Source organism: Oryza sativa, chromosome 9, assembly GCF_034140825.1.
Source record: "Oryza sativa Japonica Group chromosome 9, ASM3414082v1".
Lineage (NCBI taxonomy): Eukaryota > Viridiplantae > Streptophyta > Magnoliopsida > Poales > Poaceae > Oryza > Oryza sativa.
Window position 1 is genome coordinate 15930782 of NC_089043.1, and position 19281 is coordinate 15950062.

Sequence of the window (19281 nt, forward strand, 5' to 3'; positions counted from 1 at the left end):
TATAGGATTTTCCTTGCTCCCAACGTTTTGTGTAACGGCTTCATCGGTCCTGCTATATATATGATGAACAGGGGCTGGCTAGTACTTGGAATTGAACTAGGTGATGAGCGAGCCAAAATTGACATCATAGCAGGTTCAAGTTTACTATTGAGAATGACAGTGAGAGATTGATCTATGGTACTTGCTATGAGCTTTTGAATAGGGAGAGCAACATTGTCGGAAATTACGAGAAACTCTTTGACGGGTCTTGATGTAGGATCTCGCCTCAGGGCAACCACGGCAGCCGCCTCTAGCTGCTCCTCCCTTCTGTACCGCCTGCGTCACCGGTCTGACCGGTCCAACTGTTCGCTTCGCCTGGTCCAACTGTTCGCTTCGCCTTTTCCTGCTGTCGTTGCCGCTAATATAACAGCAATGGTGCCGCCGGTGTGACCGCCACGATGTCGCCGGTGTGACAGCCGTGCACCTGCCAGTGTGACTGCCACTCGCCGATGTGACCATCGAAATCCGAGCAAACACAAATCGAAGATCTCTCATAGTAGATTAAAACTTTATTACTTTTCTCTGTGTTTACAAAGTGCAACAACAGTACTCCTCACGAAAATCTTGACTAAACTTGAAACCCAAACTTTACTGTAAACTCAACTCTGTCAAAATCGATAACGGAAGGCCACACCCTCCCTCTTTGTTTATACCCAAGGTAGACAGTCTAAAGCCACGAACCAACATTATACAAGAAGTCATAATCCCGTTGGAAACATTCCTGTACATGAACCGAACTGTACAAACTCCAATTGTACTAAATTTGGACTCCCTCCAAATTTGACTCCGCATCCCATACACACATAATATCTCTATCGTATAACATATGGAATCTCCACCAACCACATGCATTGATTTTGAGCCTAAGCATCCTGCATGATATCATGATCGTTCGGACGTCATCTTCTCCCAAATTGACTCTCGATCCATCATTGGCAACGCTTTTCCGAGGCATTAAGACTCACCTACACATGTATCAACCAAGAAACTATATCCGAGCACAAGTTCTCACCAACTTGACACATTGTTCGCAAACAACAGTATTATATATGCATAGTATCCATATAAATGTCATAAACATGAATTATCCATGTCTATTCAAAGAATCAACCCTAAACCAAAACCGACACAACGTCGGCCGGTCAGACCATAGGCTGGCCGCTCTGACCGGCTACCACAGCCCGATCTTACCGGTCCAAACCTATTAAAACCAATCATTTCCAAAACCAAAAAATTCCAATCATTTCCAAAACCACTTCGCCAATAATCTCCAAACATCAAAACCAATTATGTCAGATGCCAATTGTTCATCACAAAATAACAATCAAACACGCTTTGATTTTGCACCAAAGAATAGCTCAAATCAGTTCCTACATGCTACAAAACTTGAACATAATTTGCATAAGGAAATAACAATAACAATAATAATGGAATGCACAAATTAACTCCCCATTTATCACTATATAGATTAGTTTAAGCACAGAAAGAAGATAAGAAATACCAGATGTGCACTTGGAAAAAAATAGAAGCAAACTTAATCCATCACAATGCACGCATGAGCATACATAGCTTAACATTACATAATTTATCACAAGAGCATTGTACAGTTGTGGTGCGATACCATGAACGATGCACCATGGGTAGGTACAGGTACAGCTTGATCTTCATCTTGCTGATGGACCGAACGTGGGCACCATAGCCACCACTACATCATCCGTTGGGTTCTCCTTGAGTCCCCTTTCCTGACGAGCTTCCTCCAATGTTAGACTCTCCTTCAGCTGTGCAACCACGGCTGCCATGGATGGCCTCCGAGCTGCTACAGGTTCCGTGCACAACAAAGCGATTTCTACCACCTTCCACATGGAGTTAACATCATAGTCATCCCCAAGTCGCTGATCGGCAATGGAGCTGATGTCCCCTGAATCAACCTTCTGTTTCACACGCTGAATGATGTGACCATGGCCTTGTAATATCGGAAGCTCACCGGTGACTACCTCTAGAAGAACAACACCAAAGCTATAGACATCATTGTTCTCAGTGATCCAGCCAGTTTGGTAGTACCTTGGAAAAATGCATTGAAATAATTTAATTTTCTTTTGAATATATGCAAAACAAGTAAACAATGATATGATAGGGATATAGAAGAACATACTCGGGGTCAATGTAACCCATTGATCCAGCTACAGTGGCTGACATGTGAGATTGCGAATCACTAATATAAGTTCTAGAAAGTCCAAAATCTGCTATTTTAGCTCGTAAGTTTTGACCCAACAGAATGTTACTAGTCTTCACATCCCGGTGAATTATTGACTTGTTGCAACCCTTGTGCAGATAATCCAGTCCTACATATATCACATGTCAAAAAAAAATAGTGATAAGAGTTCTTGAGTAATAACACATGTACTTAAGATTAATCTATGAGTAAATTTCATAAAACTACAGATACTATATTCAAATTACTGCAAAAGTTTAAGACTTTGTATTAGTGAACTACATATGGTGATAGAACCTAAAACCTATAGTTCATTGATAACTCATATATGCACAAAAATCTACAGTTCTCTGATACAACAGTTTTGTGATTATTTGGATAAATTATTTTGTAGTTTTGTGTAATTTACTGAATCTATTTATATGCATCCTTGTATTTGTATGTATAGCAGTATATGTACCTTGTGCAGCATCCAGCAAAACTCGGACACGCATTGCCCAATTCAAGTTTTCGCCAACACCACTTTTACCTTCATATGTGTGGAAAGAATAACGTTAACACAAACCAAAGGTATCTCAGTTTCAGAAAATATATGCAATTCTATCACACTCTTATATTGAATAAATTAATCAAAATTAGCCTTTGACAAATAGAAACTAGAAAGTATTCATGATGAATCAGATATATGCAACTATGATTACACTGTTTTATTTTCCTTTTTGAAGGAAAAATAAGATTTAAGTGTTACTTTGTGTTGCATTCATTTTACACGGAAGAGATAGTCATGTAGATAGCCCAACAAATTATTTTTACTTCAGATATTGGTATTTCTACAAATCGATCAACATGCAATTTTGAAATAGTGACACATGCATCATGTCAATTCTTAGGCTCAAACTTTCAACCGAACTAACTTTGCAATATACAAACCTCTCAGATGATCAAACAGATTGCCTCTAGACATGTATTCGTAAACCAATGCTAAATGAGCCTTCTCCGAGCAGTAACCAACCAATGAAACTAGATTCTTGTGATGCACCTTTGTCAAGCTCTGAACCTATATAATGAGATAAAAAAAATTGTGCAAATATCTGAAGCTGTGCACAATGCTACTGTGTGACTCACAAGTTTGCAATCACATGTATTATGTCGAAATTTGTACTCTGAAGTTGTTACCTCAGCTAAAAACCCATTAAACCCACTTGACGATGTTCCAGAAAGCATCTTGACAGCGACCTCGGTATTATCTTCTAAACGACCGTGGTACACACGTCCAAACCCTCCTTCTCCAATTATCAGTTGGAAGTTATCAGTAATCTTCTCCAGTTCCTTATAGGTGAATTGACGATTCTCATTTTCTTGTAGATGATCCCAATGATATTTTTCATTTCTTGAAGCATTTGTGGGTTCTGGAACTCTGGGAGGATTGTATGCGAAAACTTATTCGCACAAAAAACCAGTTATATAAAAGAAATTGCCACTGAAGTAAAACTCTCGTAATCAATTAATATATTTCCTTAAAGGTTATAGAAGAGCATACTTACTGTTGGACTTTCTTTTAACTCTCCATATTAAATATGAAAGACCAAGTATAGCCACTACCATCACGGGAGCTGCTATTGAGATAGCTAATATAGTTGCTCTGCTTCTTGAAGAAGACGGACTTGTTTTTTTGCACAAATCTTGATCAGAATTATAACTGAAAGTACATAAAACCATGAGTTTAGGGTTTACTTTGGTGTAGAAAGCAAGTACATTAATGGTCAGATATCTAATGATCACAGAAGGAGAATTTCTTTCCAAACTTCAGATAATATTAATTGGGAGAACAATACCAACAAGAATATCCAGACCTGAAAATGAATGACCCTGCATTTAGTTTGCACAAGGAGTCTGGAATTGTTCCATTCAGTTGGTTGCCTGTCAAATTTCTGTGAAATTAACATGAAATTCAGACCTTAAGTAATGTTTTGATTTGTCGACAATCTACAAGAAAAAAATCTATACATATAAAGAATAAAAAAGCGGGGAAACTTGGTAGATAATCAGTTATCTACCAACTTAAATATGTTTTAGTAATTAACATCGACCAACTTATATTGTTGCAAGGCAAATTCTTAAATAGTTGCACAATTGAAGTAGGAAAACCAAATATTAACACAACAAAAACTAGCAAAATGCCCATACGGATTATCTAAAAATTAAAGCTTTCTTCTCTTCCTCGAAAATCAGTTATAGTAGGAACCACACTGACTGGTTGAGGAAGAGTGCCGATGGTTAATCTTGTCTATGGGTGTAAGTCATCGACTTCCAAGCTACTAAACCAACTTCCTCCTCAATTTGGAACGTCCAACCCTAAAGCTTGCAACATGGCAGCGAACACAAGTTAATTTGTTATTGGTCTTGATTCCTTCTCCTCCAGCTCTCCCAAACAGTTAGCTTTTCGTCCATATTCTGAGAAGCTGTAGCCGTAGATTCCAGAAATGAACTAGAAGCTAATTCCTCCGCTTCATATTATAAGGCGTTTGACTTTTTTCTAGTCAAACTTTGTTAAGTTTGACCAAGTTTAGAGAAAAATTAACAACATCTAAAATATAAAATTAGTTTCATTAAATCTAGCATTGAATATAGTTTGATAATATGTTTATTTTGTGTTGAAAATACTACTATTTCTTTTTATAAATTTAGTTAAACTTAAAGAAGTTGGACTAGAAAAAAAAATCAAACAACTTATAATATGAAGCGGATGAAGCGAATGAAGTAGAAGCTTAGAAATCCAGCTTTTCTATATTCTCGTAAGCTGGTTACCAAACCAGTAGTTTCTTAAAATCTTAGGCTTCCCTAAAAAGCCTAAGAAATACTATCCTTATGTTTACCCAATACTCGGCTCTACACACAAATCCTCAATTTTGAATCTGCGTCCCTCCTCCTTACACTTTTTTCACCTCTCCTTTGGACACCATATCATCCTTCTTTACCTTGTCTACTGCTGGTGACAACAAGATGTCGATGACCCGATCAACTGAGTCGATGGTATATTAATACTACACAACTTCAGTAGAGACATTTCACAATGACTATCATCAGCATGGTCAGGTTCATGCCCTCCTTTCGAGCATGCTTGGTTGGTTGCGCTCGGTTGAATATATTGGTGCGGTGATATGGTACCTTGACATGGGATTTTCCTCAAAATAATATATATGTCTTTAGCGTGAGTATATACTAATATCTATAGATTTCCTAGAGAAAAAGTATATTTCAAAGTATCATAGTAGCAGTGTGATACTTCCTCCGTATCATAGCCACCTTTATACATTGCAACTAATAAAACACCACCCATTTCATTGTCACCTATAATTTCCCAATTTGGAGGGATTAAGTCAATATAAATTTCTTTCATTATTCTCTGTACAGATTAGCAAGCTGAAAAAATACACAGATCATAGCATCTGCGATCCACCCTCTCCCTCCCTCATGTTCGTTGCTCTGGTTCTCTCTCTGTTCTCAACTTCTCATTGCTCAACCAGGAGGAGGGCCAGGATGGCCGCTGCGCTGTGGAGAAGCCACCTGCAAGGAGAAGGAGCAGGACGGCGCCGGCCGTCACCAGGCTCGGCCAAGTAGGAGGCTAACCGGCCCTCCTGCACTCCGCCCCTCTAATCTAACACCTAAACATGCGGGGTGTATGTGAAACAACCCAACTAAATCTACTTTCTCTTAGGCATATTGGGTGTATGTGTAACAACCTAACTCATCTAAACTCTTCCATGAAAGCATGCCCACGTATACATATGATTAATTCTAAGCTTACCCCCAACCACTTGCCCTTTCTTCTCACTTCATGAATACGATTAATTTAAAGGCTGTATGCTTAATAAAAACATATGATCATTTGTCCTAATTTATGTAAGCTATCAACCATACTGCAACACATGCATGTGAGCCATCTCGGCTAAGATATACTTTTTGTTTCAAATTATTTATCATTTTATCTTTGTGGTAAATCAAACATGTAAATCATTCACAATTAATTTCTAGTAATTCGTATAGTTTAACAACATATGAACTATTCCCTCCGTCCCAAAATAACTCAACCTAGGATGGGATGTGACCCATCGTAGGCCAACGAATCTGGACATAGGGAATATGTCACATCTAATACTAGGTTGAGTTATTTTGGCATAGAGGGAGTATATATTAAGAAAGTATTTCTCAAGGTGAATCTAAAAATGTAAATCTTATTATTGTAAACTATATGAATATTTCGAAATTGATGGTGAAATATACAAATGTTTGATTTAGTATAAAACTAGAGCAAGAAGTAATTCAAAACGAAGGTATTATCAGCTTAGTTTTGTTTGATATGTTCTTTAAAGAAATTAAACCTTATGCTTGTTTCATATTGCAGTATAGTTATTAGCTTTTTGGTCTTACTTAAACTACATATTGGACTACCTTAAGCTTCAACTCCATGAAACTTGCACAATAAGCCTACACTAATGTAAAGTTTAAGTCGCATGGCGTGGCGTGTGTTTGTGTGTGTGTGTGTGAGAGAGAGAGAGAGAGAGAGAGAGAGAGCGGGGGGGTGGAGATATGTTCCAAAGTTTGAGTTTGTCATGATTGATGTCATATGTAAATTCCAGATATCATAAGTAACAAAAGCTAAAGGAATTTCATATAGACTTACAAATTCTCAAGTGCTGTGAGAAGTGTGAAGTTATTAGATATCACCCCATGCAAGTTGCTGTTGGAGAGATCGCTGGACAACAATTTTCAAGTAACCCAACATAAGACAAAAGTAACAATAGTATAAGGAAGATCTTGTGTATGATACTTACAGAGATATTATCCTTGGAATATTATCACTTGTGTTCCTGCATATCACACCATCCCATGCAAATCGGGACGGGGAACATGGATCACCCATCCAATTCTTCTTTATCCCGTATTCAAATTTAATAGCCATGATGGCATCAACTAGCATAGTTACATAAAGAGAAGTTTCAGCAAAAAAAAATAGAAATTGCACATAACGCAAAATTTGAAATTCACAAGATCATATGCATGTGCAAAATTTCAAAATTCTACTCTTGAGTCCTGATCTTAAATACCCATTGAAATAACACTCTAAAATTTGAAAAATTAGAAGAAAAGAATAAACCTATGAAAATCACACTAATTCAGCCCAAGGCTTGAGAAAATTTTGGCTCCGCCACTGCACATACATATTTAATTCATAAATTTTCAGTGGATTGTTTGTTGTTATAGGATATCTAGTAAAATAAATAGTATGTACTATATGTGCGCGCACACTAGTTGTAAGAATAATCATTGATGGAGTGGTGTGCTGGTGTTGGAGTCATGAGTACATCCTATATACATATATTTAGTCTGGCAGAGGCAAAAGGTATATTTATGTTATCTTTAAAATATATATCTATATATATAAACGCAACTCTGTGCAGCAAATTGGTGCATTTTTTTAGATTCGTAAGTACCAGTCTTAAAAAAAATAAATATAACACATAACTAAGTATAATTATGGTCGATGCAACTTAATTCTTTGATATAGTATGAGAAGTAGGATGCATACTTTGTATGTGGTGGGGGGAAGGGTTTCTTACAATCTTTCGAAAAAGTCGTGGGAGTGCTATGTGCGACGAGAGTGTAGATCTCGAGCGCATTGAGCATCGGGGGCAACAAGGACTTGGCGGTGGCCGCAAGAGTGATGTTGAACTTTCCATCTGTGGAGCTGTACCAATTTCTGCTGTAAACGTAATCAGCGGCCAGGTATTGTGGGATGTATGGGAGAGGGTTGTCGCTGTTGAAGTAGACATTGAACTGCCGGATCTTGTTGTCCTGGAAGTCAGCCAAGTGCAGGAACACCATGAACTCAAAGAATGATCTGTCTTCCGACATGATGTTGAGCATAGTGCCGTTCCCGGCCACTGTGACGGCCTTCTGGAGGATTGCCGAGGGAACCCCAAACATGGTGGACTCCTCCTGAATGTTCGACGTGGTTGATAGATTCGCCCACATTGGGTTAGTGGGCATCGTCCACCAGAACCGATCATATTGATCATCAGGAAACCTAGGTGAATGGAGTGAAAAATCATAAATTCATAGACCTACATATGTTTTTGACTAAACTATAAAAAACTACCGATATAATATGGCATATCATAAAACTGTAGATTTAGTATTAAATTTGTTATGAAATACATGCTTAAGCGGAGTATTACCAAACAGTAAATTTAGTAATGAAATCATCATAAAACAACTTGTTTTATATATAGTTTGGATTCCTAGCACTATTGTTCTGTCTGAGTTGCAAAAGCTATAATTTCGTGATAAAATTAACATTAAATCTTTAGTTTTGTGACATACTATATGCCTTCCTTTTCGCTAATTTCATAAACTTTAAACCTTGATCAATGATAGTTTCTGGATAATTTTGGTGCCAAATTTTTTATACGTCCCATAAAACATGTACTTTTGGTCAAAGTATATGTAGTTTTATAAAGTTTGCTGAAAAAAGTGACAAAAATATCTCTATCTATCTATCTATTATTATATACTAAAAGTCCATTAAACTTCCTACGAACGCTCTTAAACCGCCATGTGACATTCCTATAAATGTTCCTAAGTCGCCACATGGTACTATCTAATCTTACCGTTGATCTTCACTTAAATTGGTGGACCCGTTAGTTTACACCATTAGATTAGATCTATTATTAACAAATAATAACTTCCTCATGTTTACAATACAGACGCTACAATTGTATATATGATAGTTTACACCATTAGATTAGATCTAATATTAACAAATAATAACTTCCGCATGTTTACAATACAGGCGCTACAACTGTACGTATGAGTTTGTACGATACAAATAATTCCATACGTGCAAATGTACGTGATCTTTCCTAATCTTGCTGGAAAAAAAATCACATGAACATAAAAAAGACAAGAGAAAACATACGTCCATAAAAACCAACAGTCTTTAAAATATGATTTTCGATAAAATATATTACTTCACGAAAATAAATATATTTAGTTAAATAAAGATCTATAATAAATATCCAATCAATGTTCTTTACACCATCTTCTAAATCTATCTATTATATATTAAAAGTATATTAAACTTTCTACAAATGCTTTTACAACGCTACGTGACTCTCAAATAAATTAGAGAAATCCTAGAAATCTATTATATACTAAAAGTCTATTAAACTTCCTATATACGCTCCTACATTTTCACGTGGCGCTCCTACAAACACTCCTAGACATTTTCACGTGGCGCTCAACCTTCAATTTTCACTTAAATTAGTGGACCCTATTTTAAATATTGAATTAGAGCTCTTAAAATTCCCATTGCTAATCTCTATCCACAAAAAAAAAAACATAACGTGCTTATGTCGTATGATCGTCTCCCTCCCAAAAAAAAAACAAAACTTAAATACCTACACCATATATGATTGAAAAAAGATAAAGCCAAAAATAAAAAGAAAACATGCACACGTACATAGTAGAATCGGAAAGAAATACTAATAAGGAAAAATCATCGATGCCGGCACAAATTTATTGTCAACGGCCTCTATGGTCTAATATTATAGTCCCGTTGTAGATAGAAATTCCTTTATGGTCTAATTCTGAGCAGTAGTAAATACCAAGGCTTAGCAATATTTGATTCATCACAATTAGGTATATTCCATTTGTTATAAAGGTTGCTAAGGAATTCATTATAGTAATGCTTCCCATGGAAATGGTTTGCTTTTGCACATCAAAACCAAAAATTAATCGCGTGGATACATATAATTCAGAAGAATAGGTGAGCGATTCATACACAACATCTCTTTCTTTTATCGAAGGTTCTAGCAATTTGATATCGGGATTTTTATTTAAATCTAAGAGACATTCTTATCACGTAAGTGTATATTAAAATCTACCGTCTATTTTACGGTAAATATATTTCTTTTTTATTGTAGGATAATCTAAATTCCCTTACAGTATATATATAGTGATGTATGAATCCTTTTAGCATTTTCTTAATAACAAATAAGATGTCCGTCCATATGTGCGAAATACCTTTCCGATTTATATTCTAGAAATGTTCTGCAGTTTATATTCTATCATTATTAGTGTTTGAAAAACAAACTACAATACATGTCCACGCGAATGCGTGGGTTACCTTCCTAGTTAGTTAACTAATGAACAATAGCAAAAATAGCAACTAATTCTCAATGCATATTATTGTCAAAACTAGGAAGCATATATACTTATACAGTTGTCCCTGCATATAAAAATATAAGACGTATTTATTTTTGAAAAGTCAAACTTTTTATGGATTAAGTATAAGTGTGTGTGTGTATATATAAGTTTTATTAATATATTCGTATTGCAAAGTGATTTCATAATTGTTGGTTCCATAGATATTAATAATGCATTTTATGAACAGTCAATGATCAAAGTTTAGTCCTAGAGATTATTTTCAAAATGAAATACACACTATGTTCTTATACAGAGGGAGCATATAAGTTCGACTCAAGAAAGGTCAGGCCACATGATGGACGATAATCACGTTCAAGGATTAACATAGCGGACGTGCTAAGCCATCCAAGAAGGAGAAACCATGGAAATCATCAGGATTAGAAATACTCCATCCGTTTCAAAATGTTTGACACCATTGACTTTTTAGCATATGTTTCACCGTTCGTCTTATTAAAAAAATTTATGAAATATGTAAAACTATATGTGTATATGAAAGTATATTTAACGATGAATCAAATGATATGAAAAGAATAAATAATTACTTAAATTTTTTGAATAAGACGAATGGTCAAACACGTACTAAAAAGTCAATGGTGTCAAACATTTTGAAACGGAGGGAGTAAAAATTAAAGATTATGGGAAAACTTGCCGGAATGCCGGCTGAAAGGATTAGAACAAAAGGAACATTACAGGAGTATCTTTGTGTAAGGGATTGATTTCTTCCTTAGCTGTCAATCACTTCGTTCAAAGAACAATATCCAACAACTTACCTTTCTCCTTTTCTTAAGGGATAAAATAAAAACTAATATTATAACTTCAAAATACGAATTAATATACTTTGATGCGAACTCTTGCCAATATAAAATACATAAATATAATCTACTTCACAAATATAAACACTTTCTCCCACCCAGCTACACCTTATTTAATTTTTTGCTGATTTTACTTTCAACCACCTTCCCACCTCCCGTTTAAGGGAGAATTTACTATTTGCCACTCTCTCAAAATGCCAGTGCTCAAATGCCACTCTCCCAAATTTTCATTCCCAAATGCCACCCGGGCCCACATGTCAGCCTCACTCAGCATCGGGTCCCGCATCACTTTTGTTTGAATGGAGAGTGAGGCTGACATGTGGGCCCGGGTGGCATTTGGGAATGAAAATTTAGGAGAGTGACATTTGAGCACTGACATTTTGAGAGAGTGGCAAATAGTAAATTCCCCCATTTTTAATGAGGGGCACCATATTATTTTCTCTACATCCTTAATCTCTCAAGATATTTAGAGGCGCTTATATTTGTGAATGGTTTTTGGTTAGTGATTGATTTTTTAATCCATAAATCACTATTTACTGCTGTATTGGGCCTCAAGATTTAAATTATCTGGACAGGGCGCCTCCTTGCGCCCAGAGAGAGGGATAGAGAGAGAAAGGGGAACGAAAGGAAGAACAAATCATAGTATAAAAACTCCGACCGGACGTCGAACCGGTAAAGGCCTTGGTTCGCTGGTCCAACGGTTCGACCATTAGGTCGCTGGTCCGACCTCGGTTTTTAAGTAATAAAATGCTTCGTGTTTGTTTCACACCAGAATGTACTGGTGGGAAACTCGCAGCTCCAACCAGCAGACCAGGGTTCGATCCTCACGCTTCACCCCATATTTGAACAATAAAACATATTTGGGCCTTAGGGCTTGAGCAGCCCATTAAGGAAGATGCCGTCCGATGGCCCAGCTCGCATGAGCCGGCCGGTTTTGGAGTCCCCGGTTCAGCGATTTTTCATGAAAACTGTCCGATTTAGCCGGTTCACACCGGGTAATCACATAGACTGTCCTGGAAACAAACCGACCCGGTGAAGAAGCTGGTGCTGATTTTTTTCTGGTTGAACCGTCAGTCCAATCCGGTTTTTTCTACTATGGAACAAATCCTTTGGGACTAACATGTGTGTCTGCCAACATATTTCTTTAGCCTTTTCTTTTTGTAATCTGTTGACTTGGTTGCCGAGCACGTGCCACGCAGAAAGAAAAAACTACTTTTGACTGGGTTGGGTGGTTATTTTTCCTGTCCAACAAGCTGCGAGGGTAATGAATATTTGGTATCATAATTTAGGATGTAAATCGGACGTTTTTGATAGTTTAGGGGTAATTCAGACCGTGCACTAAAAAGTTAAAATTAATTAGTAGTTATTTATATATAATTTCCAAAAAATTCTATATGTTACTATAAAGTATGTCCAATAACTTCTAAAGCTTAATATGAAAGTGCGCTCTATCATTATCTACTAGCAATTATTATCTACTGGTGTATTTTAAATCAAATACAAGTATGCCACATTATCGCCCATTAGCAATTATTATCTAGATTATTTTGAATATCATGCAAATATGACATATCGTTTATAATTTTGTTGTATTTTTAGAACTCAATATGCAATCAATGTCAAATCATCTGTCCACATTATTTTTATATTATTTAAATATGTGTATCTATCATTTCTATAATGTATAACATACATTCATCCACGTATCCCGCGGCAAAGCGTGGGGTATCAACTAGTTATTTAAATAGAAGCATAACACGGTGGTATGGATTCACAAATATAGTAATTAGTAGGGGCATTTGCAAATTTGCCACCGGTTTTTTTAATTTTGTAAGGATGTTACTCGAATGACAGTTCTAATGATATTTTTGTAATTTTCTAATGGTAGTCTTGCAATAATGTTTTAAAGTAGTGGTAAATTTATAATTGCCCATAATTAAGTACTACCTCTATGCATATATGTATGACGTTGGGTTGTATAAATTTGAACTAGCCAAAGTCGTATAAAAAAAATTGGAGGGAGTAATTATTTTTTTAAAAAAGTACGTACTGCCATGGAAGAACTTACCGAGTAACAGAGCTGTTTATTTGCCCCATCCTCTGCCGACTAGACAAGCGCAGGGACTGGTTGGCCATGACGGCCGGGTAGATCTCGCTGCCGAGCGGCCTCAGCTCAATCGCCGACGCGTATGGCGTTCCCTGGCCGGTGTTGACGAGGCACACCGGCGCCCAGCTCGCCCACGCCATGAACAACGCCTCGTACACCTCGGTGCCGTCGTCGTGCACGGTGTCCCAGTAGTTCGCCCCGAGGTGCAGGTCGAACTGCAGCGTCGCCGTCGTCGTCGCCGTCGACGAGCTGTTCTGGCTGTCCCTCGCTATCACCACCCGGACAAGGTACTTGTCCCCGGAGACGGTGGGGAGGGCGTAGCAGTTCCTCTCCCCTGTGGGGAATCTCCTGAGCGTCAGGTAAGGACGCCGGGTGGTACTGTCCCCCGAGGCCTGGTGGTTCTCCCCGTTGTCAATGTACGGGCCGTCGGAGACGTAGACGATGCCGAGGTCAGTGTCCTTGTAGCCGCTGTATTTGGCCTCTAGACCGCAGTCAATGCTCAAAAAACCTGCATTTTGTATACATATTCGTGCTCAAAAAGAAAATGGCAACGGACACAAAAGAGAATTGAGAATCATCGACTATATAATAGTTAATGAACTAACGATTGATATGATGAACCGTTGTTATGGAGTATTAATTTTATATTACCTTCGTTTTCAATAAATAAATAAATAAATATGCTATGTTTTGATTGAGGGAGTACAGAAACTAGTTTGCATTAATCATGCATGCTAGTAGCTAGGATGAATATGCATATAAGAAAAAGGATTATGAACCTGGCAGCTGGCCGATGGCAGGTGACGCGGCGGCTAACACGACGATTGCAGCGAAGAAAAGGAAGAGCGCCATTGTTTGGCAGCCGAAGCTCTAGCTAGCAGGCGACCGAGAAATTAGTGCGCTAATTAGCTCCTTATGTATATGTTGCGAGTTGTATCCGGGGTTTACGTTGTAGCGAGCAAGTTAACTTGTAGCTTGGAGTTGACTGATTTGTTAATTAGCGAATGTACGTGCCAACTGGGTTGTGGCATTATTTGCTCTCACATGTTTTTATTCTCTCTTTTATGCAAAAACGTTGACTGACTTGGTCATCTTCGGAATACGGGCAGCGCCTCTGACGACGACCCGGTTTGTACTTTACCTTGATCAGTCAATCATCGATCTCGATGGAAGGATAGGGTAAAAGCCACGGTTTGCCATGGTCGTCTCTCCATGGGGGTGAAGGTTTGTCTTTTGGCGTCCGGTTCCAACGAGACAAGGGAGAAAAATATACTCCCTCTGTTTTAAAATATAAAATATACTCACTCTGTTTTAAAATATAAAATTTACGGGTAAAAGTTCTATACGATTATTATAAAAAGTAGGCAAAACTAAATATATATATATATAGTGTTGGCAAAAGGGCATGTAGCCTAGTGGTTACAATAGCCTCAATAGCACTGTCCTGGGTTCGACTCCTCGTGGGAGCGAATTTTCCAAGATTTAACGACTTTGTGTTTTCAGTGGTAGGCAACGTACCCGTCGACAGCGAGGCGCCTGTGGTGACTTCGTCAATCTCCAGGATTTGCCGGCCCAGTCTTCAAAGATACTCATAGGGATAGGGTTTGCGTGCGTTCATAGGGGTGAGTGTGCGTGTGTTGTGAGTGTCGGCGTTGTACTGTGTAATTCTAATATATGTGTGTGTGTATATATATATATAGACACACACACTAGCAAAAGTGCCCGTGCGTTACACCGGGTGATTACAGAGTGTGTATATTGAACAAAAGTGTTGTTTGGTTTAGCAAAAGTGCCCATGCGTTGCACCGGGAAGTTTACAGATCAGAAAAATATGCAATTAATTAAAATATAGATTCGCTGAAATATTTGGTATTTTTAAGTAGGTATGTGTATAATTAAATAAATTTACAAGTAAAATTCTCCATTCTCCATGGTTAAATAAAATGACATGGTTAAATTTAATTTTATTAAATTCTCCATGATTAGTTACGCTCTTTGGAATTTAATTGGAATTTTCAGAGCTTAATTGCTAATTTTATTAATACAAACATCATTTAACAATTATTTAATTGGAAAAAGAAAGAAAATACTTTCTTTTAGGTTTGCTTCGAAATAAACATATTCAATATAACTATAATTGTAATTGTAATGTTTCTGAAAAAAATGAGCACTAAAAATGAACTTATTCTCTTTTTTTTGGCCCGAGGGACCTAAAATAGACTTATTTCCAACCAATGCCGGTCGGCCCACGGCCTTTTGCACACGCGCGGGCACACTTTTCCTCCCCAGGCCGCAACCTAGGCTTGGGCCGGAAATGATGCCTCACTCTCAATCCCTCTTGGGCCGATTCCGATCTCCAGTGTTTTGATCGGACGGCCGAGCGTCCATAGTGGGGAAACAAAACCCCCTCCCTCTCAACCGCCGAAACCCTAGCCCACTTTGCCTCCCTCATATCTCACTTCGCCGCCCTCCCCTCCGCGCCCCCGAGCGGCGGCGGCGGCGTCGACGGCGCCCCTCCTACACCACCGACGGCGGCGCCCCCACCACCCACGGCGGCGTCAGCGGCACCCTCCCCCACCACCAGCGGCAGATCTAGCGGGAAGGGAGGCGCCCCGCGAGCGGCGGCGGCGGCGCTCCCACCACCCACGGCGGCGTCAGCGGCACCCTCCCCCACCACCGGCGGCGGATCAAGCGGGAGGGGAGGCGCCCCGCGAGCGGCGGCGAAGGCGCCCCTCCTCCCGCGAGCAGCGGCGGCGGCGACCCCCTTCAATCTAATTTTTGGTTTTTATTTGGATATATATGTGTACATGCATCATGATTTGTGTGATTGAACTCCGATTGTAATTGTGATTTTTTTTTGGGGTTTGATTGGATTCGGATTGGGATTTTGGGGGAGGGGGGCGACGAAGCGGGACGAAAATCTGGAGGTGACGACCGGAAAAATCCAAATATTTATATTAGTTATATATATATATATATATATATATATATATATATATATATATATATATATATATATATATATATATATATATATATATATATATATATATATATATATATATATATATATATATATATATGTATGTATGTATATATAGTGTTGGTTTCCTAAACCCTAAACTTCAAGCTGTGATGATGAGACCTTAGGGCCCACTACTACAAAACATCGAATAGGTGTCATCACTATAGGTGCCGGAAGTGCTAAAATCGGCACTTACAGGCCTTTTTCCACTTCCGCGGATTGAAATCGTAAAAAACCGGCACCTTTAAGTAATTATAGCTGTCGGTTATAAATAAAACCGACACCTATTCTATTTCTGTCAGATTTAAAAAAAAACTGAAACCTTTAATATAAAAAACGGCACATAAGAGTTGAGCCGAGCCGGCAGGCCCCACCATGATGCGTCGAGGAGATAAGGTCCATAGTGTCTCCTCTCGCTCGCTTGAACTCTCCTGTTCTCTCCGCTTTCTCTCCCCTCTCTCTCGAGCACCTTATCTTCTCTTTCTCCTCTCCCAGCGGCGGAGGCGGAGGCTAGAGGAGCAACGTGCGGCGGCGTTGGCGGCGTCAGCAGCGCATGGCGGGAGGAGTGGCGGCTGCCCAGAGGCACCCTCCCTCCGCTAGATCCGGCGGGAGGAAGGGCGCGACGGCGGCGGCACCGGCCCAGCAGGGGCGGGAGGGGCGGTGACGCCCTCCCCTCCACCAGATCCGGCAGGAGGGGAGGCGCGGTGGCAGCTGACGACGTGGAGGCAGCGACCCCTACTTTCCGGCGACCCGACTGTGGGAGGGGAGGCGGTGGTGGCCCAGTGGCGGCGGATCCTCGGGGCAATGGCGGCACGGTGGCGAATCTGGTAGACGGCGACGGTGAGCAGGGGTGGAGTCTATTCATTGTTCTTTCAATGCTTGCTGTGTGATGTCTGTGATTGATGTTGGTTGATTCTTGAGTTTATAGTCTGTAATTTTTGTGATGATGTTAGTTGATTCGTTGTGATGATGTTGGTTGATTCGTTTATGTTGTGGATTTGATCTTTTGGGCGCAACACGGGGCGTGGATGCGCTCGAGGCACCGGCTCGATTCGAGCCGGTGCATCGAGCCTTTTTTTTTTTTGGCCTGCCAATGCCTCAAAGGTACCGGTTTTGAAACCGACACCAATCACTTGGAGTTAATAGTGCTGCCTCCCTGGTGTCGGTTGGGAAAACTAGCATCTAAGGGGATTTCCCAATTGGCACCAAAAGGGTATTATGTAGTAGTCACCGGTTTCAAAACGGGCATTGACATATAAATCCAAATTTAAATTTTGGGAAGTGAAAAAATTTTAAAAATATTTTTAAGTAGTACCTATTTTTTCAAGTTAAATACACACCTTATCGTCACCCCCTTTACCAACTCACCTACACATCAAATTTCTATTATCTAATAAATATTTTTTTTCTCTTTTGAGCCTCTCTAACTGAGATTTGAATCATGGATTTGAGTATTTTAAAGACTTCAAAAGAAAAGGTTGTCAAGTACAAAACCATAGATATCGTTACAAGCTATAATTTTCACATAAAATTAACCTCAATCCAAGTTCTTATGAAAAGTTAAGCTCATATCCAAAAATGACACTAACATGATCAGGACTATCAGTGCTCATTTGTGGCAACAATTGGCACAGATGAGGCACTTAGTGCTAGTTTATAGCAAGAACTAGCACAGTTAACCCCACTCAAATTTATAAATTTTACCAGCAAAAATTCTTATTAGTACCGGTTATATATAGCAATGAACCGGTACCGATGAGTGGGATATCTATCTGTGACAGATAGTTATATAGGGTGTCATTGATGTTGTGCCATCAATGCCACATTTTGCCCAAAGAGGGAGTGCATTTATAGGTTCGAGGGGATGTGAAACCTTCATTAGTGTCGAGTTTGACCTAACCGATACTGATAGAGGCAACAACGATAGGTTGGTGTTAATGCTGAAATTTGGTAAGATTCTTACGTGGATTTGGTTAAGGAAAGAACACAATTAGCCGATGAAAAGTTTATTCAGAAAAGACTGAGTTCAAGAAGGGATCTTGAAGACCAAGATCCCATGACATGGCTTAAGTTATCTATTAATTAGTCAAGATTTATCTTTAGAAAGTATTGTTTAGTGTCCTGTCATGACATATGTTTTTCCTTTTATCTTTAGAAAAGTTTGTGTTGTGTCCAATTGGGACGCATATTGACCTGTGGGTATAAATATGTACACCTAGGGTCTCTGTAAATCATCTCCACAAATCAATACAATTACTTTCGGCATATCGCCATCCTATTTTCCGAGGTTATATCGCTAGCGGAACTTGGCACCTTACGCGGGGCTACATCACTTCGATCTCTCACGAAGGGGTAAGCCCTAAATTTCGCCAGCTCTGGCAATTGTATCAGCTATATTGGTGATGTTGAAGGCTACATTGCTTCGATCTCTTGGATTGCTCCGGTTCAATTGATATATTTGTCTACCTGATATTTCAATTCTCTTTAATTGCATTGTGTTTGGAGATACATCGGTTTAGTTGGTAATGTCTCGGTCAGGTCAGATCTTCTACCTTAGTTGATATATCTCTATAGTCACAATGTTTTTAAATATATTTGTTATATCCATTATGTTAGTATAGATCTATCGACTTATATAGCTTATTTGATCAGACGTAATCTAGAACCTCTCGGATGGGTTCGACCTTCGATGTTACTGCCGATAATCCAAGTCTTGCTAAGTTTATAAATTTGTGCTTCACTTTATTGAAGTGCTAGCCGATAAATTATCTTTACATCGGACTTTCAATCGATGTATGTTTTAATCATCGAACCTACA

General features: G+C 38.9%; 1 protein-coding gene across 1 annotated transcript; it reads right to left on the reverse strand.

Moving 5' to 3' along the window:
• Positions 1-1469: 1469 nt before the first annotated feature.
• LOC9266163 (probable LRR receptor-like serine/threonine-protein kinase At1g51810) lies at positions 1470-14377 on the reverse strand. Its single transcript, XM_015755351.2, has 12 exons — positions 14218-14377; positions 13400-13946; positions 7873-8339; positions 7087-7225; positions 6936-7007; positions 4105-4182; positions 3796-3950; positions 3428-3690; positions 3182-3308; positions 2712-2780; positions 2192-2381; positions 1470-2100 (listed from the first exon to the last, which is right to left on the reverse strand). The coding sequence occupies exons 1-12, from the start codon at positions 14288-14290 to the stop codon at positions 1704-1706; spliced, it is 2577 nt and encodes an 858-aa protein (XP_015610837.1). The 5' UTR covers positions 14291-14377; the 3' UTR covers positions 1470-1703.
• Positions 14378-19281: the final 4904 nt, after the last annotated feature.